The sequence below is a fragment of the Patagioenas fasciata genome, chromosome 19 (genome assembly GCF_037038585.1).
Source record: "Patagioenas fasciata isolate bPatFas1 chromosome 19, bPatFas1.hap1, whole genome shotgun sequence".
In the NCBI taxonomy this organism is placed as follows: domain Eukaryota; kingdom Metazoa; phylum Chordata; class Aves; order Columbiformes; family Columbidae; genus Patagioenas; species Patagioenas fasciata.
In genome coordinates, this window is record NC_092538.1 from 8,605,966 (window position 1) to 8,628,859 (window position 22,894).

General features: G+C 53.5%; 2 protein-coding genes across 4 annotated transcripts; both read left to right on the forward strand.

The window, feature by feature from the left end:
- Window positions 1-48: 48 nt before the first annotated feature.
- Window positions 49-13,010, forward strand: WDR81 (WD repeat domain 81). Its single transcript, XM_065853012.2, has 11 exons — window positions 49-297; window positions 1,097-4,778; window positions 5,352-5,459; window positions 5,570-5,760; window positions 7,653-7,843; window positions 8,106-8,271; window positions 8,433-8,598; window positions 8,871-9,569; window positions 9,742-9,887; window positions 10,133-10,312; window positions 11,250-13,010. The coding sequence occupies exons 2-11, from the start codon at window positions 1,220-1,222 to the stop codon at window positions 11,574-11,576; spliced, it is 5,733 nt and encodes a 1,910-aa protein (XP_065709084.1). The 5' UTR covers window positions 49-297; window positions 1,097-1,219; the 3' UTR covers window positions 11,577-13,010.
- A 1,470-nt stretch (window positions 13,011-14,480) lies between these two features.
- Window positions 14,481-22,152, forward strand: SERPINF2 (serpin family F member 2). 3 transcript variants are annotated; one of them, XM_065853474.2, is made up of 9 exons: window positions 14,481-14,596; window positions 15,653-15,716; window positions 16,424-16,486; window positions 17,481-17,895; window positions 18,174-18,317; window positions 18,513-18,716; window positions 19,532-19,674; window positions 20,069-20,273; window positions 21,105-22,152. In XM_065853474.2, the coding sequence occupies exons 2-9, from the start codon at window positions 15,657-15,659 to the stop codon at window positions 21,428-21,430; spliced, it is 1,560 nt and encodes a 519-aa protein (XP_065709546.1). In that variant the 5' UTR covers window positions 14,481-14,596; window positions 15,653-15,656; the 3' UTR covers window positions 21,431-22,152. The 3 variants fall into 3 exon arrangements, with proteins under 3 accessions (XP_065709546.1, XP_065709548.1, XP_065709547.1); XM_065853476.2 differs by lacking the exon at window positions 14,481-14,596 and adding an exon at window positions 14,650-14,958; XM_065853475.2 differs by lacking the exon at window positions 14,481-14,596 and adding an exon at window positions 15,071-15,216.
- Window positions 22,153-22,894: the final 742 nt, after the last annotated feature.

The window sequence follows — 22,894 nt, forward strand, 5'->3', positions numbered from 1 at the left end:
GCCCCGCCGCCTGCCCATCTATAGGCACCGCGCCCCGGCCTTGCGCAACCCCCGCCCCGGCGGCCGCTGGAGGGAGCCCGGGCCCCACGTCCCGAGTGGGGCTCCCGCCCCCGGGGGTACCGGGGCTGGGCGGGGGCGGGGGTGTGTGTGTGTGTGTGTGTCCCGTGTCCCATTTCCCCCCCCGCCCCCCCGGGCACATGGCGGCGCGGCGGCCGCATGTGACCGCCGTCACCTGACCAACATGGCGGGGGCCCGCGCCGCCCCCGCCCGCCGCGGGTGAGCCCGCCGCACCGCCAGGTAACGCGGGGCCGGGGGCTGCGGGGACCCCGGGACGGTGAGGGACCCCCCGGGAGAAGTGAGGGGCCCCCGGGACGAGCCCTCGGGTCTATGGGGCTCAATCCGCCTCTTTCTCCCCAGCCCCGGTAGACAGGGCCCTCTGGGGCCCGGTGCTGGGGCTGCTCCTGCGGCCGTGGCCTCTGCTCGGGGGCTGGGGATGTGGTCCTGGCTCAAGGGCAGACGGCAGCCTCCTGCGTCATCCCCGGAGGCTGTGGAGATGCCATTGTTCCTGGGCTTGTGTCCCGTCCCGGAGCACCGGGGCTTTGAAGGTCCCATCGTGTCCCCTCACCAGCTGCGGAGGTGCCATCGTGTGGCCCTCACCAGCCCTGCGGCTGCAGTGGTCCCGTCATGTTCCCCTCCCCAGGTGCACAGGTCCCACTGTGTCCCCTCCACCGGCCCCAGGGCTGCGGAGGTCCCGTCGTGTCCCCTACAAGTCCCGTCGTGTCCCCTACAAGTCCCATCGTGTCCCTCTCTCTGGCCCTAGAGCTCTGGAGGTCCTGTTGTGTCCCTCTCCCGAGCTGCAGAGGTCCCGTTGTGTCCCCTTCCCCAGCCCTGTGGCTGCACATGTCCCATCATGCCCCACCACGGGTCCCACCATGTCCCTCTCTGTAGGGCTGTGGAGGTCACACCGGTCCCCCTCCTTGGCAGCGGGGGTCCCATCTTGTCCACCTCATCCAGGGCTGGTCCTTTCTCAACCCCCACCCTTCCTAGATATACCATCTTTTAAACAAACTCCTAAAATCACCATTTTTTTCCCCAGGTGTCAATGGGGAAGTGAGACTTGCTGCTTGGCGGGGCTCCCGCGGGGAGGGCAGGGACGGTGCCACGCTCGCCCGCTCCCTCACAGCCTTTCTGGGCTGCCTTTCATCCAGCAGAAGCCAACATGGACAGCTTCCTCCGGAGCGTGGAGAAAGACCTGAGCATCGACCGCCGGCAGCTGGCGGCCGCTGCCGAGGGGACCCACGTTACCGCCTTCGTCCCGGTGAAATGGCTGACGAGCCTCAAGGAGCGGCGCGTGCTGCCCGGGCTGTGCCCACGGCCGGAGGGGCTGAGCGACGTGGAGGTGCGGACGTTCCTGCAGCACTCGGTGCAGAAGCTGCCCGCGGGCTGGACGCGGGTGGAGATCCACGGGCTGCGGAAGGAGCGGCTGATGTACCCGCTGCGGGTGCAGCCCCCCGCCTGCGACCAGCGTCAGGGCAGCCCGGAGACCCTGCACGGCTTCATGCAGAGCGTCGCCTCCCAGAATTACCGAAACCTCTGGTGCCAGGCTCACTGCCTCTACGTGCGGCCGTACCGGCACGCCGACGTGCCGCCCACCGTGCCGGCCCTGGACGCGCTGCGGACCGCCCTGCAGAAGGCTTATGGCTGTCCCGTCCTTCAGGTGGGCAAGAACATGCTTGGTGCTTCCCCTGCCAAGGAGAGCGTGGCGGCTGCCAAGGGGGTGCCCTCCTGCCCCAACGTGCTGCAGGCTGAAGCTCTGCTGGAGTCGGCCAACATGCTGTACATCATCTACCCATATGTGCAGTTCTGTTTGCACGACATCGTGACTTTCAGCCCAGCCAAACTCACCAACAGCCATGCCAAAATCCTCTTCCTCCTCTTCCACGTGCTGCAGGCCATGAGGGCTTGTCACCAGGCGGGTCTGGCTTGTGGCGCCTTCACCCTTCGGGATGTGGCTGTGGACGAGAAGCTGTGCAGCCGGCTACGTGTGAACTTCAGAGACTACGAGGGACCAAAGAAGGAGGAAGCGAATCTGGAGGCTGGTGTGGAACAAACGAGCGAGCAAAGCAGCGCTGGCGTGCCAGGGCGGGAGGCGAGGTGCACTGTCTGCCAGAAGGAGCTCCGAGACCTGGTGTTACAGTGGGTACACGGGCAGATCAGCAACTTTGACTACCTTATGCGTCTGAACAGTTTGGCTGGGAGGAGAATGGGAGACCCCAATTACCACCCGGTTCTTCCATGGGTGGTGGACTTCACTACCAAAAATGGGAAGTTCAGGGACCTGAGGAAATCCAAGTTCCGACTCAACAAGGGAGACAAGCAGCTGGACTTCACCTATGAGATGACCAAGCAGGCGTTTGTTGCTGGTGGGTCAAGTGGGGAGCAGCTCCATGTCCCCCACCACATCTCGGATGTCCTTTCAGATATCACCTACTACGTGTACACGGCTCGGAGGACACCCAAGGCGGTGCTGTGCTGCCACGTGAGGTCGCAGTGGGAGCCCAACGAGTATCCAGCCAGCATGGAGCGCATGCAGAGCTGGACCCCGGATGAGTGCATCCCAGAGTTTTATACGGACCCCTCCATCTTCCGATCCATCCATCCTGACATGCCCGACCTGGATGTGCCATCTTGGTGCAGCTCCTACGAGGAGTTCATCCAAGTCCACCGCATGCTGCTGGAGAGCCGGGAGGTTTCTCAGGACCTCCACCACTGGATTGATCTCACTTTTGGGTACAAGCTGCTGGGGAAGGATGCTGTCAAGGAGAAGAATGTCTGCCTCCATCTAGTAGACAACCACACGCATCTGACGACTTACGGGGTTGTGCAGCTCTTCGACCAGCCGCATCCCAGGCGCATGGTGGGACCTGCCTACACACCTGCTGAAGCTCCAGCCATCGCCCGGCCTCTTCTCCAGAATATCAGGGAGACTGTGTTTTTGGAGGATATCCAAGGCCAGGTGACAGATGCGGTTAATGGGCTGGTCCTGGAGGCTACTCCTAGTGAAACCACCTGGTCTGGGGAGAAACCCATTGCTGGTGAGGATGATTTGGAGCAAGGCACAGAAGCCTTGGATTCAATTTCTGTCACTAGTAGAGCTGCTGATCAGCCCTGTGCCCCTGTGCCTGCGGCACAGCCCTCCACCCTCCCTGCTTATGCCACTGAAAGCAAAACCTCAGGTGTCCGACCTCTCCGTCGGAGCAAGGCAGGCGCTGTGGATCAGGCTGACGTGAAGATCACCCTTCCTGAAGGCTTCAATCCACTCCAGGCCCTGGAAGAACTGGAGAAACTGGACAATTTCTTGGTAAAAGGCTTAAGCAGTGAGATGCAGCTGATGGAGCAGCCATGGGAAGAGCCACCCCTGGGTCTCTCAGACCTTTTCCAGAGGGACATGCAAGCTTTGGGCATTCTGGTAGCTGAGATTATATTTGCCCCAAGGATTCGTCCTTCGAAGCCTGACGCATCCCTCTTGGAGCGGTTCCTGATGGTGCGTAACCTCTGTCGCTACTACCCCAAGGAGATCCCGGCCCCGCTGCAGCACGTGCTGCACGTCCTGCTGCAGCTGAGCGTGCCGGTGGAGAAGCTGCTGAAGACGAAGCTGGGCAGGGGTGCGGTGCAGCTATTTGAGTACAAACCCATCTCCCAGGGCCTCCCCCCACCCTGTCCCACGCAGCTCCTCAGTCCCTTCAGCTCTATTGTCCCCTTCCCCACATACTTCCCAGCCCTGCACAAATTCATTTTCACCTATCAGGCAAAGAAAATAGAGGATGAAGGTGAGGGCCGGGAACTTGTTTTCCAGCTGTGGCAACAGCTTGAGGGGATTCTTTCTGAAATCACTCCTGAAGGCTTGGAGATTCTTCTGCCCTTCATATTATCTCTGATGTCTGAGGAGAACACCGCTGTCTACGCAGCGTGGTATCTTTTTGAACCTATAGCTAAATCCCTAGGTCCGAAGAACGCCAATAAATACCTGCTCAAGCCGTTGATCGGGGCGTACGAGACCCCTTGCTACCGCCACGGCAGGTTCTACCTCTATACAGATTGCTTCGTCGCCCAGCTGATCGTGCGCCTGGGGCTGCAGTCCTTCCTCCTCAACCTGCTGCCCCACATCCTGCAGATTCTTGTTGGCATCGAGAACTCCCGGGAAGAGAGCAAATCCCTCCTTGGTGTGGCTGAGGATGATGAAAGCGGAGGGGAAAGCCCAGTGTTGTGTGTGTTCGGGGAGGAGATCAAAATGGACGTGGAGCACAGCTCAGCTGCGCTCGACCTCCTTGACTACACCTCTGGTGTCAGCTTCCACGACCAAGCATACCTGCCTGAGAGTGAGGACTTCCAGAGCGGCCTCTATGTTGGGGAGTCCCTGCAGCCTCAGGAACAGGAATCGCTCAGCCTCGGGCGGCTGAGTGACAAGAGCAGCGCCAGCGAGGTGTCCCTGGGAGAGGACAGACCTGCGGACGGGGATTCCCAGAAGGACAAGAGCAGCTTGAAGTCCATGGACAGCAGCCAGGACCTAAAACAGAGTGAGGACTCAGAGGAGGAGGAAGAAGAGCATGATGAAGAGGAGCATGATGACGCTGTGGTTGATGCAGAGCTGGCGGTGGCCGTGGATGCTGGTGCCTCGGTGGATGTCACCCTGGCTGATGACGGCAGTGAACCAGAGGATGGCGAGGGAGAGGAGCTGCCAGATCATCCCGGTGACAAAGAGCAGACGATACTCCTGGGTAAGACCCTGCTGGGGCTGAGCCTTTCTGTGGAGCGTGGCCAACACCCAGCAAAGCGGAGAGCGGGAGAAAGGGAGAGCCTGGGAAGAACTGCCTGAAAGGAGGTTGGAGCCAGGGGGAGTTGGGCTCTTCTCCCAAGTAACAAGCAACAGGATGAGAGGAAACAGCCTCAAGTTGTGCCAGGGGATGTTCACATTGGATAGTGGGAAAATATTTTTCACTGAAAACGGTTGTCAGGCATTGGAACAGGCTGCCCAGGGCCGTGGTGGAGTCACCATCCCTGGAGGGGTTGAACAGATACAGAGATGATGTTTTCAGGGATGTGGTTTAATGCCAGTGTTGGGTTAATGGTTGAATTTGATGGTCTTGAAGGTCTCTTCCAACCAAAACGATTCTGTCATTCTAAATGGGTTCAGATTTGGGGGTGTCTGTGGTCGAAGCTTGGGGACAGTGATGAAACCAGCGTAAAGAGCCATGTCTCTACTGCAGTGTGTGGATCTGAGGGGCGGGAAGCTGCGATAACTAATCTACTCTGTGCTGGGCTCTGTCCTTGTGACTGTTGTTGTTTTGCAGACACAGCCTGTAAGATGGTGAGGTGGCTCTCGGCCAAGCTGGGCCCTACCGTCACGTCCCGCTTCATCGCCAGGAACCTGCTCCGTCTGCTCACATCCTGCTACGTCGGTAATGTCTGTTCTTTGGGGAGTCCTGGGTGGGCGTCTGTGCCCCCAAACAGTCTTGCTGCTGGCTTGGGTGTAGCCTCCTGCTTCAGCTCATGGTGTTGTCTCTGTCAGGCCCTACCAGGCAGCAGTTTGTACCAAGCAACGATGAGAACAGTCCCCTGAGCACGGGAAATATCTACCAAAAGCGTCCGGTGCTGGGAGATCAGGTGTCCAAGCCAGTGCTGGCCTGTCTGGTGCACATGGCGTATCTGTATGGAGAGCCTGTCCTCACCTACCAGTACCTGCCCTACACCAGCTACCTGGTTAGTATCTTTTTTTGCCTTTTCTCCTCTTTTGGTGTGTGTTGGAGCCAGGGCTGTGCCCAGGCACAAAAGGAGGATGCGCAGAAAACAGCCGAGACTCGCCAGGAGCCTCTTAGCATAAAAATTTGTGCTTGGCTGAGCTCTGTCTGTGCTGATACAGCCAGAAGAGGCACCTTCACCCTTGTGATGAGCCCTGATCGGCTTCCAGCGAATCATGCAGCTGCGGACGTGGGGTTTGCTCTTCAGCAAGCCTCAGCCACCACGGATCCGCATTAGGCTGCTGCATCTCCTCCTTCCCCATGTTATTTGGGTGCTTTCCCTGTCCAGACCCTTTCCTGGCATTCACAAAGCCAGAGGAAAAGCGGTTTTATTGCTTTGCTGGGTGATTGTGCTGCAACAGAGCTGGCACAAGGGTGGGATTGTGATAACGGGCAGGCGGAGCTGCTGCGGGATTGCTGGAGAGAGTGTTTTGAGAGATGTGGATGGGGAGGTAGGGGATGAGCTGGGGAGAGGCTAAAGGAGGTTTTTTGACTGCGTAAAAAAATACTGGCAGGACTTACCAACTTTTCAGCTTGAAATTCGTAGCTGAATAGCAAGAAGAAAGTTGTGTAATGCAGCTGATTGAAAAACAAACCGATTTTTCATCAGAAAAATGTTTTTGAATGTTTAAAACAGGCTTATTTTTCATATTGCTCCCTTTTTAGTGGTTATAAAGACTTTGGTTATGGATTCTTGTTTAAATGGAAAACTTCAATAGCTTTTTGATAATTTAAATGTAGAGGAAAAGAGGCCACAGCTGTTCATTTAAAGAAAACAAAAAGGCATTGTCAGTTTTTCCAGTGTTGAAGGGGAGATTTTTTTCAGGGGAAAAAATCCCATTTTTCAGCAAAGTCGTTCTCCACCCAGTTGCAATCATAGCTCCAGCTGTTCTGCTTTGCTTTACTAAACTTATTGCTCGGGGGCGCTGGGGGAATTAATACCCCCGTGAACAGCATTTGGCAACCTGCTGTTAAAGCAGCAAAACTTGCGGGTCACAAATAGGATCAAGTCAATATCGTTCTTGCAGGATTTGGCAGAGCGGATCTTTTGTGAGAGGAAGAGCCTCTGTGATGAGCTGGAAGATGGCAGGTGTACAAGAAATATAGTGGAAACCGGGAATTGTTTGTGGTTTTTGTTACTGGCTCTCTTTTCCTTGGGTGTTTGACTAGGAGTTAGGAAATAGGATGATCTAGAAAGAAGTCTGTCAGCGTTGCTGCTGATGTTGTTAACTCTTCGGCATTGCTGCAGCCAGCACTGGTATGTTGTCAGCAAAAAATGATGTGCCCTTCTGCCTCATGAAATTATTAGCAGCTGCATTTCTAGAAGTCAGCAGCAGGTTTGCCCAGACTTTATGCTTGGATATTTCATGCGAGGACTGTTCCTTTGCAGCCTGTGCACCCAGGCTCACCATGGCATGGGGTGAAGACACTGATTCTTGCTTTAAGTCACGTGTATGTTGTAGGTTTCTCCTCTTCCTGCACCAGCAAATGATGCTCTAGGGTGTCCAGGCTGGTGACAAAGTGGGTCAGTCTGCGGTTGTCTCTCTCCCCTCCGATTGTCTTATCTGTGGGAACATCCTGCAAGGAGATTCCCTCCAGAGGACACATGCGATCTTGAGGGTGTTGTGCCCCGTTCTCTCCAGGCCCATCTCTGGTGCTCACATCTGTCCATCAGTTTTCAGGCTCGTCCCCCGAGTCAACGACACAAGTTGCTGTTGAGACTTGGTGCTCGGGTTCCTTTTGCAGGGGCTGTGACCAGCACGACCATGCTGCGTTTTGAGGCTGAGCTGGGGTGATTCTGGGATGTGTCCTGCTGGGGGATGGTGGCCTCGATGCAGAAAACTCCTTTTGCAGGTCGCGCCCGGTGGCGGGGCCGGTGGTGGCCGGCTGAACAGTCGGAAGGAGGCCGGGCTCCTGGCCGCGGTGACGCTGACCCAGAAGATCGTGGTGTGTCTCTCGGACACCACGCTGATGGACATTCTCCCCAAAATTAGCCAGGAGGTGCTGCTCCCAGTGCTGGGCTTCCTCACTTCACTGACTGTCGGGTAAGTGCTGCCGTGCATTCAGACAGGAGCGGCACAACTCAGAATGGGGGATTTGGGAATGGTTCTGCGAGGGCTTCAGTGCTCCTGGGGTTGTGGGGCTGCTCCTGCCCCGGTGTGCACCTCCTTGCACTGGTGCACAGCGTGCACAGAGAGCGTGTGCTGCTCAGGGCCTTCTGGTAACACAGACAAGGCAGGAAGCATGAAATGGAGGGGGGAAAAAGTGATACATGGAGGGCAAGCTGGTAATGGATGTCCTCTTCAGTTTCCCCAGTGGTGCCCAGGCTCGCATTGTCCTGTGCGTTAAGACAATCAGCCTAATTGCCTTGATCTGCCTGCGGATTGGGCAGGAGATGGTGCAGCAACATTTGAGTGACACAGTGAGAAACTTCTTCGGGGCTTTCTCACTGCTGCAGGAGCTGCAAGACCAGGTCAGTGACATGGGAGAGGTTCCTCCTGCCATTCCCCAGCACCCAGCTGCAGGAATGTGGCGGGCACACTTGTGGACACCAGTGCTGGTGTCAGCTGTGTTTGTGTAATTATGTGGTGAGAGCATCAGATCTGGGGTATCTTCCTGTTTTCTCTTGCCCAGGGGTTGACAGTGGAGTCGCTGAGCAGCTGTGAGGTGCCCCTGATGGAGGTTCCCCTTTCGGACGGGAAGCTGCTGGCTCTGGACCCGGCTGTGCTGATGGAATTGCAGAAGGTGTTTAACCCTGAGATGGCCTACATCACCTACATCCCCTTCTCCTGCCTGCTAGGTATGGCTTGACTACCATCTCCTGGGGTTTTGGAGAGAGTTCCGTGCTATGGATCTGAACTGGGGAGAAGTCAGGGGGTGTAGGGCTGCTGGGGAAACCCATAGCTTCTACACTGAGGTTTGGTCTGCTTGGTGGGTTGGGAGCTTTTGCTGTGAGCTGTGTGTGGGGGATGTTGTATTAGCAACCCTGTGCTGTCCTTTGTTCTGTCATTGATGGTGGGGGATGATAACGGCGAAATTCATTCCCTCGGAGCCACGTTTTCTCTCTTTCAGGTGATGTTATCCGGACAGTTGTGCCCAACCACTCGCTGGTTGAGAAGCTGGCCGGCCTGTACCTAGAGAATGTGAACCCCAAGAGCCTGCAGGTCGTTAGCCTGGAGCAAACGCCGAGTGTGGTGGGCTCAGACCAAGATCTGCGAGGGACCGAGCCGTTCTCAAGCCACCACGAGGACAGTCACTCTGGGACTTTCGGCAGCGTGCTGGTAGGGAACCGCATCCAGGTCCCTGTGGACACACAGCGTGACGGTCTTAGCTTGCTTCGCCTCAGTGCTGGCACCGATGGCTTTATTCCCAGCTCATCCAGCGAGGAGAACACCCTGAAGCACGACCTTCCTCGCAGCACCCACGTGCTGTGCGGGAACTGGCTGGCGTACTGGCAGTACGAGATTGGGGTGAGCCAACACGACCCCCGCTTCCACTTCCACCAGATCAAGCTGCAGAGTTTCTCAGGGCATTCCGGAGCCATCAAGTGCGTGGCACCGCTCAGCAGCGAGGACTTCTTCCTGAGTGGCAGCAAGGACAAAACCGTCCGCCTTTGGCCCTTGTACAACTACGGGGATGGCACCAGCGAGGTGCCACCACGCTTCACGTACGCTGAGCACAAGAAGTCTGTTTTCTACGTGAGTCAGCTGGAGGCATCACAGCACGTGGTGAGCTGCGATGGGACCGTGCACATCTGGGACCAGTTCACAGGTAAGAAGGGAAGGGGTGTGCGCTGGCTGGAGCAGACTGGTCCAGTCCTTAAAGACGGAGGGGCTGGACTGAGTTTTGTTGGCTCCTGTTAAAAACCAGCACAGAACTGGAGATTTGCTGTGTACCTTCTCCCTACATCTACTGCCATAATATCTGTGTCGCGTTTTCACAGGCAAACTTCTCCGGACTTTTGATGAATTAGACAGCAAAGTCCCCATCACAGCAGTGACCACCATGCCACCTCCCTATCACAGCATCTCTGTGGCCAGCGCAGACTCTGTGCTGCGGTTCATCGATCACAGGAAGCCGGGGCTGCAGGTAGGGAGTCTGGAGCTCTGGGGGCTCCCTTCTCCATCCGTGTGCTTCATGGTGGGATCACGGCTGGCTCAAAGCTGCCGTGACTCCACAAAAGCCAGCTGGGCCCCAGGGGCTCTAGTCCCCTAAATGCTGGATCCTCCGATCATAGAATCATAGAATGGTTTGGGTTGGGTACAACCTTCAAAGGTCATCTAGTCCAGCCCCCCGATCTTCATCCCCCAGTAGCTGGATTCTTTCTCTTTTAGCACGAGTTTCGCCTGGCCAGTGGGGTGAGCGCTGGGCTCATCCGCTGCTTGGCTGTGAGTCCCAACGGGCGCAGCGTTATGGCCGGCTTCTCCTCTGGCTTCATTGTGCTGCTGGACACCAGGACAGGACTCATCATGCGAGGGTGGCCCGCTCATGAGGGAGACATCCTGCAGATCAAGGTGAGAGGTCCAGCTGGGCTGAGGGTGAGGGCTGCTTTGTGGGCTTCCGAAATATCCACTGAGGTTGCGTGGAGCATCCTTCTGGCTTGGCAGGGCTTGTCTGCTCCATCCTCTGGGCATTCCTCCATCCCTTGCTGTGTCCCTGAGAGGCTGCTCAAGCTCTCCTGTCCCATGATTTGTGCTGTGGGTGGCTGTTCATGGTTCAGCGTGTGCTGAACAGAGATCAGCCCTCCCAGGTGTCAGTGCCAGGTCTGCAGCAGGAGCAGGGAGGAGACACGTCTCCTGTGAAGAAGCGAGTGTGTTGCTTTCTCTGCAGGGCTCTCAGCACCCCTGGGAGAAAGTCACTCTAATGAGTAACTCTTGTCCATATTTACCCGCCCACAGGGAGCAGCGTTGGGGCTCCAGTGTCCTCGACCCAAATGCAGGTTAAACAAAGTCCAGTGCTGGGTGTTGTTTACCCTCTCACTAGCTCTGCTAAAAAGCAGCTCCAGGCTTCTTCTCCTGCCCTCAGCAGTGTTTTCTGCTGTGAGAGAGCCTCCCAGTTCCTTTTCCTGAGAAGGAAAATAATGTGGCAGGTGGTTTGATGGAGAGGGAGACTGCATGATAATCTCTTTACTTACTGCAGTAGGAACAGATGATAAATTAGTTCTGCTGAGTATCAGGATGTTGTTGAGAAGAGACACAGCCCATCTCTTGGAGGACAGCACTAGAAGGAGGTTGCCAGCTACCAGAGAGTCCTGTGGCTTCCAGTGTCTGTCTGGATGCCTTGCTAATACAGCTCAGCACCATCAGTTGCTTGGAAATGGCTGAGACTGTCTCAGGGGACTGCACTGGGACTGCTGTGTTGTTGGCAGCCACCTGCTGATCTCATTTGCAGGATGAGATTGGGAGTTTTTACTGCAGCAGTGTTGGTTCACTGGCCTTTCCTCTCCCGCAGGCTGCGGAAGGCAGTGTGCTCATCAGCTCCTCTTCGGATCATTCCCTGACTGTCTGGAAGGAACTGGAGCAGAAGCCTTTGCACCACTACAAATCTGCATCTGAACCCATCCACACATTTGACCTCTACGGCAACGAAGTGGTGACCGGCACTGTGGCCAACAAGATTGGCGTCTACTCCATGCTGGAGTCCTCAGCTCTGCCCATCAGCACGACCAAGCTGAGCTCAGAGAATTTTCGGGGTACACTGACCAGCCTGGCGGTGCTGCCCACGAAATGCCACCTCCTGCTGGGTTCGGACAATGGTGTCATACGCCTCCTGGCATAGGGACCCCCGGCCCAGGAGCTTGTGGTTGTCCCACAGCGCTGGTGGCAGAGCTGGAAACCGGCAGAGGAGGCAGAGTTAGATGTTTCTGAACAGAGGATGCAGGGGAGAGGTGTACTTGTTAGCGAGCACTTGGTACAGCATCTCTCACCTCTTCCTGTATCTTTAAAAAGAAAAAAGCCATAACTGAGAAACCTCCACTGCTGCTGGGAGAAATACTGGTGGTGTAGGTCACTGTCACCCCTGCAGAGAGGCCTGGAGCTTTCCATACCACGTGTGCCTGATCCCCAGGGGACTGTGAGCTGCCCTCCAGAGTAATACAGACCACGGAGTATCCTCCCTCCTTCAGTTAAGGCGTAAGAGGTGCCCTTTGGTAAGAACACAACAGTTATAGCTACTGCCATCTGCACTTACCCTTCTCACTCCCCTCCTGAACCACTGAACAGTCTTACTAGGATAGAATAAGCTGGGCCTGGGAATTGCTGCCTGGTGCTGGAAATCTCCTCCTCCCGTGGTCTGTGCTCAAGGCCCAGAGGATGCGCTCTGTGAACTTCAGGTTCTGCTGGCCAAGTTAGAGCCTGTTTGGGAGGAGGAGAGGTTAACTAGAGCACTACTGCTGCCTTACTGACTCCATGGCAAAGACAGGAACGGAAATCAGCTAAGGCACAAACCCTGTCTTCTCTGCCAGATCCTTTAGGCACAAGCTGCTGCAGAGGGACAGTTTGGGTTGGGAATGTGGCTGTCTAGGGAGGCCAGAACTAGATGGTTCCATGAGGGTTTTGGCTCCTGGAATAGTAGGGTGGGGATGTTGTTGGTTCCTGCTCCAGCAGCGCTGCATCCCTTGATTATCCCAGGGGTGAGGAATGCCCTATGTGTCACGCACTGGCAGCGTTTCTCAAGAAATTTTCTTTCTAAATCTCTCTGCTCTCCTTTGTGCTGGTCAGACTCCTGGGGAAGACAGGACAGCGAAAAGGTGCTCAGTTTTGTCACCTCTTGCTCTTGTAGGGTGGGTGCCAGGGGTTACAACCCAGCACAGTCCCCTGACCTTCCCTTTGGGAAAGCACTGGCTGTTCCCCCCCAAAGGTGAGGAGAGCGGTCTTTGACCCAGCACTAGGAGCAGTTTCCTCACTTTTGCAGCCCTTTTCCCATCCATCCTTCAGCCTAGTCAGAGCCAGTATTGGGAGCGGGAAGCTCTTATCTTGGGCAGAGGAGGAACCTGCTGTGGCTTGTCCTGGGAGGGGAAAGGGCTTTCGTCCAGCTGCTGGTTCTTCTGAGCCACCTGCAGTTGGGAAAGCTGCCCTCTGCTCCCGGGAGGGCGAGCGGTTGGCCCTCGCTGTCCTTCCCTACCCAAGGGGAGCTCTCAGTCCCTTGTTGCCTATTAACCATTTGCAATAGATGTAAATATTTACTTCTAATAAACTCTTTGAAAGAGAGGCAGAGATGGGTGTGTGTCCCTGGTGTGGTGCGGTGCGGGGCTGGGTGTGCTGCCTGTGGCTCCTGCTCTGGCAGCCAAAGCTAAAACTTTGCATTCAGGCGCCTTTTGTGTTGCTGGGATGGGTGAGGGTGCCCTGGATGTCAGGTAGGACTCTGCTGCACAGGGACTTGGATCTGCTTTCCAAGGAGAAGGAGCTCCCTGTGTCACAACAGCATGTCCCAAAGTAATTTGTGGTTGCAGAACCCAGACCTGTCTCCTTCTCACTCCATCCCCATGTCTGGGATGAGCTTGGGAACCAAGAGCCGCTGTGAGGAATGGATGACTGCAACCACTGCAATTTCCCATGGCTCATTAGTGACTCCTCTCTCACTGAGAGCCGGGATGGATCCCCATCGCTTCTTCATACAGCACAAAACCACACAGGACAGGACTGCTGGAGTTCTGCCCATCCTCAAGACTCTCCATGCCCCAGCGGTGCCTGCATGCTGTGGAGCTGGCACCGGGGCCAACTGCCCCGGCAGAGCTCGGATGTCCCCAGGAGGTACCAGCTGCTCTTGGCTCAGCCCAGCACAAGCATCGCTGCCTCCTGCTCCGGTATGTGGCCACCGGCCCTCGGGCACCTGCCATCTGTTCCAGCTGGTGCCTTGCGCCGGCTGCAGCAGAAGCAGCTGGGATACAGGGAGTAAATATCTGGGGTTTTCTGCAAAGAAAATCTCCAAAGAAAATTTGTGATAAATACCAAGCTCTACATTTTCACTAAAGGTTATGACCCTCTTCTAGGGTCCAGAGGAGGTCACAGAAATGGTCCAAGACTGGAACAGCTCTGCTGGGAGGACAGGCTGAGAGAGTTGGGGTGTTCAGCCTGTAGAAGATAAGCTCCAGGGAGACCTTATTGTGACCTTTCCATACTTAAAAGGGGCTGATAAGAAAGATGGGGACAGACTTTTTAGCAGGGCCTGTTGTGATAGGACAAGGGGTGATGGTTTTAAATTAAAGGTGGGAGATTCAGGCTGGACATGAGAAATAAATATTTTACACTGAGGCTGGAAAAACACTGGCCCAGGTTGCCCAGAGAGGTGGTGGATGAACCATCCCTGGAGACATCCCAGGCCAGACTGGACAGGGCTCTGAGCAACCTGAGCTGGTGAAGATGTCCCTGCTCATGGCAGAGGTGGCAGGGGGGAGCTGGGAAGGTCCCTGCCAACCTGAACTGTTCTGTGATTCTATAAATAAAATAGTGTATTCCCAGCACAGGAGTATATGGGAAGTGGAGCCACCACCAGGGACAACTGACTTCGTGTGTTCTGCTGACGGGAGCTTTGAAGTTCATAAACTCGGTGGTAACATTGTCTGGAAGGTACAGCAGCCCAAAGCGTCTCCTCATCTCCAAACACACCACAAATTCATTCTTATTCCCCAAACAAATGTTTAATCGGATGCTGTAGGTCAATATTTGCCTGCCAAATTCCCAAACAGGGGTGGTGCCGAAGGTCGCTGCTGTCCGGGAGGAGGGGGGGCTGGACAAGAGACCGTGTTTGCCCCACACAGAGCTATCGGCTGGGCTAAACGTGGATATAAAGAACCCCAGGTAAGCGGCAAATGAATGAGGATTTGACAGTAAATGGGGGGTCCTCCAATGAGCAATAGTGCCTTCCCAGGAGAGGGGGGGTGAATTTGGCAGAGGGTTAAAGGATGGGTAATATCAGGGAGAAAAAGGGCATTTGGGCTTATATGTGGCTGCAGGATTTGGGGTGAGGGTGGAGGGGCAATGAAATAGCTTCAAGTTTTGCTTCTTCCACTTGGCAAGCGAGGTCACAGCCCAGCAGCTTCAGGTCAAAGCAGCCCCAGGAATTAAGTGTACGGCAGCTGTGCCAAGGACTGGGCTTTGGCACGGACGCTTTATGCTAAAGAAGAACATAAAAGTTATTTCTGTTTGAACAGGAAAAGTAGGTGGGTGATGCAGTGGCTGGGGAAGGGGTGGGGGTTTATCCAGGGCCCTGGAAGCCCCGTTCCCACTGTCCCGTACAGGAACTGGTGTGCGGGGGTGGGAGAGGCTGGGTTTGCCAGCATGGGGAAGGCGAGTGCTGGGAAGGGGAGGACTCTCTATTCCAGGACATATTGCTGAAAAACTCCTTCAGTATTGCATTTTCTACCTGCAAACTCCCTCCCAGACAGCACTTGCAAGTGCACGCAGCCCCTCTGAGGCAGGTTAGTGTCCCTTCTCCCCAGGGCACAGCTGAGGATGCTGTACCCACACCTCAGTGGTTTGCACAGCAAAGGAGCAGAGGCTCTTGTCTCCTTCCAGCAGCACAGCGTGTGCAGGACTGATTAGGGAAATGCCGTTTGCAATGCAGAGGAACGAGGGCGACAGGGTCAGAAACGCGTCCTGGGAGCCTGGCTGTGGTCACAGCTCTGTGCGGGTCCCTGTTCCTCTCTGATTTCGCCACCTTGGCGTCGGCTCCAGGAGTCCTGTGTTGTTTCTTTGCAGCATTGTTCAATCTCCCTATTGCTTTCTGCGAGTTCCTGCGCCAACCTGTTTGGCCAGGTTGATAATTTTTCTCCCTGTAGACCTGAATAGGCTCAGCTCGCTGCTGCTAGGCAGCTGGAAATAACTTCTCTCTCTCGGCGGGTCCTTCTGTTCCAGAAATATGGTGTTTCTCTGGGCTCTGGTGCTGCTCTGCTTATCTGCTCTGCACAGTCACCTACAGGTAAGTGGCTTCACCCCTGCGATGGTGGGGACCCCTCCAGTGTGAGCACAGCCCCCTCCCCAGCCAGCAAAGGACTCTCCTGTGCCAGACCATGGGGCAAATACCGCCTGATAATTCTGTGTGAGAAGCCCTAAAAAGCAGACTGATAGAGGACGCTGCTTCTCTGCTGTGGGGTTCACCTGTGCCCCAGTGCAGCAGGGTTTCTAATCTTTTTCCCAGCTAATAAGCTGTGGAAACTCTCATTATTCAAGTAGATTTCTGTAGAAAAATCTTTGGAAACTTGGTTTTGACTGTATTTAACAACCATGACCTTCAGGACTTAACAGGAGGTTGTTTAATAACAGCTTTTTTTTTGGTCCCGTTTTAAATCTGGATCCCCATCAGATCTGAGATTGCAAAACCGCACTGCTCGTTCTCTAGAGGATACATGATTTTCTACCCTTCTGACCTGGTCCCTTTCTAAACAAACGCAGCGTTCGCAGTCTCCCCCAGCTCCCGCTTGCTTCCACCTCCCCATGCTGGACCCACCGCCTCCGTGTCTCCATCCCAAAGCCCTGCCCATGCTGTAGCCACGGGAGATCTGCTGGTGCCAGGCTCTGACCTGGCCCCACGAGGATGTGTTAGCAGTGGGGGCAGAGGAAAACTACTATGAAAATTCAGAGGAAATTATCCAGAACCTAACGATTTTGGTTTCTTTCCCCCTACAGTTTTCTTCGGCACATGCCCTTGAGCAAAAGCGTCTCTTCTTAGACAAAGATGGGGAGCTGAAGGTGAGCAACAGCTGGATCCACCCGAGGGGACTGAGGTTACGCTGTGGTATTTGCAATGGTTTTTCAGTTTGTCCTGAGACAGGATGAGCCCAAGCAGTGCAATCTAGCAGTGCCAACGCTGTGCTCCTTCCCGTTGGGAGCTCCAGCCTAAATAACGGGGCAGCGTATGGAGCAAAGATCAGTAGCTGGTGTGTACAGGGACTGGCAGGTGGGTGATTTCACTTCTGATTGATAAGATGAAGTAAACAACCAGCTCTGAGGGCGGCAGGGAGGTGACCCGTAGCTGATGCTGCTGGTCCAGTCTGGCTCTGGCAGGGCAGCGCTGCTGCAGCAGAGGAATTTCATCCGGATGCGGGTGGGAACAGAGAGATCTGAGGAAAACAGCATGTGTTTGAGACCATGCAAATGGGAGGACAGCAGCAGCTACAGGCTAAAGCTTAGAAAACTGGAAAATGAGGAATTTGGACAGAAAAGGGATGGACTAGAACAGACAAGTCAAGAAGAGACAGATGCCTGGAGGAGGATTTGAGCCAAAAGGGATCAAGGCTGTGACAGCAGCAGAGGGTGCTGACTGAGGCACGAGGCAGATCAGCAGCCCCAAAACATGTGAGACGAGGAGGTGAAACCAAGGTTGAGGATGATGGATCTATAGATGGTGAAGGTATAGGACATGTGCTGGGCAGGTGGTGGTTCTTGCCCTCAAAGCAAGCCTGTTGGGCTTGTTTGCCTGGGGCAAACCTGAGAGCAAGTGGAGGAGGAACCAATGCAAGAGCCTCACTCGGTCAGTTTTCCCAGGGTACAAGACCTTCTGTCTTCCACACTCACTGAGGTGCTTTTAACCTCATGGCAAAAAGGCAAACTGGAACGGACATGCCACCAGAAAAGAGATGCTGGAGAGTTTTCTCAACCCATTTAGATGTGTGGTAAAGCCCATGAGGGACATCATCACCGTGCTCCTGCTTTCCCAGCACTAACCTTTTGTGTTTCTCCCCAGGACGTGAAAAGCGCTGGAGTTGCACAGTCTGCGGTGCTGGAAGCCGTCCCGACCCTGCCGAATGCAGATCTAGCAGACTTCACCTATGACAGCTTCCAGGAGATCGATGGACCCATGTTCCCTTTCACCACCACCCCACCAGGCGTGAGGAATGGGTGGAACCCAGAAGATGAAGCTGTAGCTGGGGCTGTGGGCTGTCACAAACAACCAGCTGGGGAAAGTGCTTCTTCTGAAGAGGAAGGAGAGGCTGAAGATGAAAGTTGTGAGATGACTTGGAAGAAGAGCCGGAGGCTGGCAGGTGGCTTGATGAGATTCAGCATCGATCTCCTGAGAGAGGCCCAGCTGGAGTCCAATGGGACCAACGTGATCCTGTCACCCCTCAGCATCGCCCTCGCCTTGTCCCACCTGGCACTGGGTAACTTCTTAGTTACTAAAGCTTCGGTTCCTGCCCTTCCCCATGCCCCCTCCTGGAGGCACCAGGAACCAATGTGCAAAATGCAGAGATTAAATACAGCACCTTCCACTTAATCTTATTCCTGCAGGGTTAATTAGGTACGATTACAATTGAAGCTGCCCTGCTCCTGCTCTCAGGTTCCTCCAGCCTCTTTTGTAAGGCTGTTTCTAGCAGGAGGGAGCTACATTAACATCCCTGTTTTCCACTAGAGGGGCATGGAATTTGACTTTGCTTTTTAGGAGCAGCAAATCAGACTGAGAAGCATTTGCTGGCGGCGATGCACCTGCAGTCGGTGCCCTGCCTGCACCACGTGCTGGGGACCCTTCGCAGGAGGTTCACAGAATCCACCCTCAGCCTCGCGTCACGTCTGTACCTGCAGAAAGGTGAGAGCTGGCACGGGGGTGGAGGGTGGAGGGTAAAACTCTCAGTGACAGTGATGGAAGCGCGCTGTCATACTGGGACACATCTCTGTTCTCTTTAAGTGCTCCTCCTGGAGAGTGTCCTGCCACTGGCTGAGCCACTGGGCAATTCTCTTTCAGCATCTGGTGATTTCATGTAGAATTCTTCCCCTCTGCCAGGATTTGAGGTGAAAGACAAGTTCCTGGAGGATTCAGAGAAGTTCTATGGAGCAAAGCCCATGACCCTTTCTGGGATGGGCGAGGACGACCTTGTAGCCATAAACACGTGGGTAAAGGAAGCAACTAACGGGCAAATACCCACCTTCCTGGAGCAGCTCCCTGCAAACACAGTGCTCCTCCTGCTCAATGCAATCCACTTCCACGGTGAGCTCCACGGGCCTTACTTTTCAAGAGGAATAGTCAGAAATCTCCCAGTTTTCTGCAAGCACTGTAGCTGAACAGCATCTCCTCTCCCTGCTTCCTGCCAGTCAATCTGCTTGTCCTTGTACATCTGCTGTTCTTCTTGCTTAGATTCCGTTTCAGGAATGATTCCCAACTGCTTCACATGTGCTAAAAATGTTGCTTGATAGCAAAGCCAGGATGGAGCAGGTGGAACCTGCGGCATTTTTGCCTCCTGGTTCAGGGTCCCAGGCAGCAGCACATCTCGTCTTAACCAGGTCTCATGCAACTCACCACACACCAACCACAGGGCTTGGGAACAGCTCCTGTGGATTCCTTCCTGACTACAGCACAGTGGTCAGACACATCTTCCTCTAATTCCCTGAGGGCTGTGCATCAAAACACAGGCCAAACACTTAATCCCAGTGTAAATCTGCAAATGTTTCAGCTTAATCTTGGAGCATTGTTTCACCCTATGCAGCACAAAGGCAATACTCTTCATTCTTCAAAGCACAAACATCCATTATTTTATCTTCATAGCCTTCAGTAATCTCCCACGCTGAGGCATGAGGATTAAACCAAGTGCTTTTTGTTATTCCAGAGTTCCTCTCTGGAAGATAAGAGCTTCCCGCTGTTAGGTCTCTTCCAGCCTTACTACCGACTTCTCTTTGCTGTATTTCTATTGCCTGGTCACTTTCTGCCTTGTTAGACAATTCCTGACAGGAGGAATGTCAGCCAGGAAGTTTCTGTTTTCCTACCTGAATGTAACTTTGTTGTTTTCTAAACTTCTATTTTGATAGGGGTTTGGAGGAATAAGTTTGATGCTAACTTCACTGGGCCAGATGTATTCCACCTTGACAGCAAGTTCGTGGTCCCAGTTGAGATGATGAAAGCCCAGAGGTACCCCCTGAGCTGGTTTACACTGGAGTCCCAGGACATCCAGGTAAGATATTCCCACTAAGCAGGAATTAATGGAGGTTCAAAGCCCTGAGTTAAAGATAAATGAGGAAATACAGAAAGGAGTTCCCTCAGACAACGTGCTGTTGGAGCCCTTCGGAACACAACTACTGCCAGAGCGGGTACGGTGTCTGTGCACGTGGGTTTCTACTCTGCAGTGTGTTCCATCTTTACCAGTCAGTGGCTAAATACTAAAACCTAATGTTGTTATTCCAACAAACCTTCTCTGAGGAAATCAGATACCTCCTTCCCACCAGGCTGGTTTTGTCTGATAGCCAGACTGCGTCTGTAGACCAATTAGAAAACGACTAAATTAAAAGCATCATTTACTGGACTTCCTTTAATCTTCCATAAATTCTTCTGGTTGGTTTTATTTCCAGGTGGCCAAGTTTCCCTTCCAAAGCAACATGAGTTTTGTGGTCATTGTACCAAACCAGTATACTTGGAACTTGTCTCATGTGCTGGAGAACTTCCCTTATGAACAACTATGCAGGCTTTTCCCCAGAGAGGTACCCACCACAGTGAAGATCCCCAAAATAAAACTGGACTACCAGCTGGAACTCAACAAGGTTCTCAGTCAAATGGGTAAGGCCTCGAACAGGATTTGCACAGAATAAGTGAGGCTGATCAATCTCTACGGCATCTGTTCGCTGACACTAAAAACTGTCATCCTTGTTTCTAAAGCTGTGCCTCACAGCTTGCTCCAGATAACATCCAAACTCTTCCAGCTCTTATTCCTCTCCTCCTCCTTACTCTTTGCTTGCCTAGCACCAAATGTTTCGCTCCAACAAGATGATACTATGGAGAAGGCAGCATACACAGTTCCTCCCAGTCTTTACAAGTTCTTCCTATTCCCCTACTTGTAGCCAAGACCAACATTCTCCAGTGCATCAACCTCGGTCTCTTAGTTTGTCATTTAACATAGTGTCCAGGACATAGAAATTGCCAACAGAGAGAACGCAGATCACAAAACCTGGGACTGAGAACTTACTGAAATAAAACACCATGTACTGCATTTCCAGATGAGAATAAATTAAGGGTTCAATTTGTTTTGCAGAATTGCTTAAAAAATAATCTCTGTAAAAGGGTTTCTAGCCTAAACAAGAAAGTGCCTTCAGACTTGCTGCTGCTTTTTAAGGAAGGCTTTAGGTTCTTTCACTACTATTCTAAAAGAGGTGGACAAAGCTTGTGAAAACTGTTCTGGTTTTGGCACCCTCAGCTCTTCGTACAGGGAGGGACCGGGGAACCTGGCTGGACTGCAGCTTCTGTTTCTGTTACCTGCCACTTCTCCAGTCCTCCATGGTGGACAACACATGTAGCAACAGATGAGGGAATTGCTTTCTTTGGACAGCTTTGAGAAAATCAGAGCTGGTGGCACCAACTCGGGGAGGTAAACTTAGTCTCATTTCTCTGTAGGTCTCCAGGAGCTGTTCACAAACCCGAATCTCCAGAAGATCACAGATGAGCCCCTCTTTGTATCCAGCGTACAGCATCAGTCTACCCTGGAGCTTAAAGAAGATGGGGTGGAAGCATCTGCTGCTACCAGTGTTGCAGTTTCACGCTCAGTCTCTGCCTTCAGCCTTGACCAGCCCTTTGTCTTCATTATCTTTGAAGATGAAACAGGCATCCCACTTTTCATAGGCAGTGTCCAGAACCCCAACCCCAACGCTGCTCCTCAGAGAAAGGAGCCACGGGACTCACACAAAACAACAGATGTCAATGAGTACCCCATGCCCAAATAAGAGAGGAGCAGAGCCTAAGTGTTCTGGGACTGCTACCTGACCCTTTGGACCAGCTAAGAGAGGCCTCCTGACCCTGGAGATCTCCCTCTGAGGCTGCAGGAGGCAATCCCTTGCTGTTTTCCTATACAGATCCCCAGAGACCAGTCCTGGGATGGCCCATTTGATGAGTTTCTCCAGGCTGGGGTTCCCCTCTGTTGAACCTGAAAAGATTGCTCTGCCTGAATTTCCTTTCCAGGCCTCTCAATCATAGAAGGGAGCCTTCCTTGTCCCCAGACTCTTATTAGAATCATTAGAGTCCCCCATAGCCTGGAATCATCATTAGCGTCTGGCAGCTTGGACAACAGCCAGAGATATTAATATGGCTCTTCCTTCCGCAGTTCCTGTGAACATGCCGCCCTCAAAGTGTTCCTCTGAAAACTGTCTGTACCCACCTAGAAAACGACCTCTAGATCAACTGGACTAGTACCCATTTGTCTTCTCTAGGATGCATCACAGCCATTGCCAGGCACAGGCTCTTTGCAAAGATTCCCTTTTCCCACTCCTTGGCTATTGAGATCTGGTTTGGGAGGGTCTGCAGTGGGAAGCCCCTTTGGATTCTTATCTCCAGCTCTTTTCCTGGGAAACTCTAGGTTCTTGGGTAATGCTAGATTTTTCAAAACATATTTTATAAAGTGTTTTTTAGTAATGTTTATGTTGGCAGAATAATAAAGAGTAAAGCAGAATATAGTTGCTGAAGGTGTTGCATTGGAAGACACAACAGAGAAAGAAAAAAAGGCAAGCAGCTTTTAATAATTGTAGAGATTGGGTGGAAGGATGAAAGGGGCTTTCACAAAGGATCTGCTTTTTGCTACAGCTCATCATGGAGGACAAAGGGGCTGTGAGGTGAAATGGCTGATCTATAAAGACAGCCCAAATAATCTTTGGGCATCTCACCCGCAGAGCGTGCAGGGAACAGCCACGGGGACAAAGCTGGCTTTGGGAAATGGGCTGAATTCCTGGAATTCAGACACAAGCTCAGTGGCAGAGGGACAGGAGGGTGTTTTTCCTGTGCGCAGCAACGCAGCGACAAGCAGGGATGTGACAGTCCTTAATCTTTCTCTTGGGCAAAACCTGACCATTGCTGGTGTCTACTGGGAGGTTCAAAGGTGTTGATCTGGCATCTGCTGAGATTTGTTCTTCTGCTGGGATGCTCCTGGCTCTACAGCACAATGCTGTGCATGGCTGGGGCACCTTGCAGTGGAAAGAGGGGCAGATTTTGGTGCTGTAGCTAAATGTTACTGCTTTGTTTTGGCAAAAGGCAATGTCCTGTTTCAGCTTCATTTTTGTCTTAGATGGGCACAGTTCCCTGGGTCCTTGTTCTGAGGTAGCAGAACCTCATTTCAGCGCATCTCTGAAATAAACCGCCACAAAAGAATCTCGGGAACCCTCCACTCAACCAAGCCATCCCACAACTTAAAAATATTT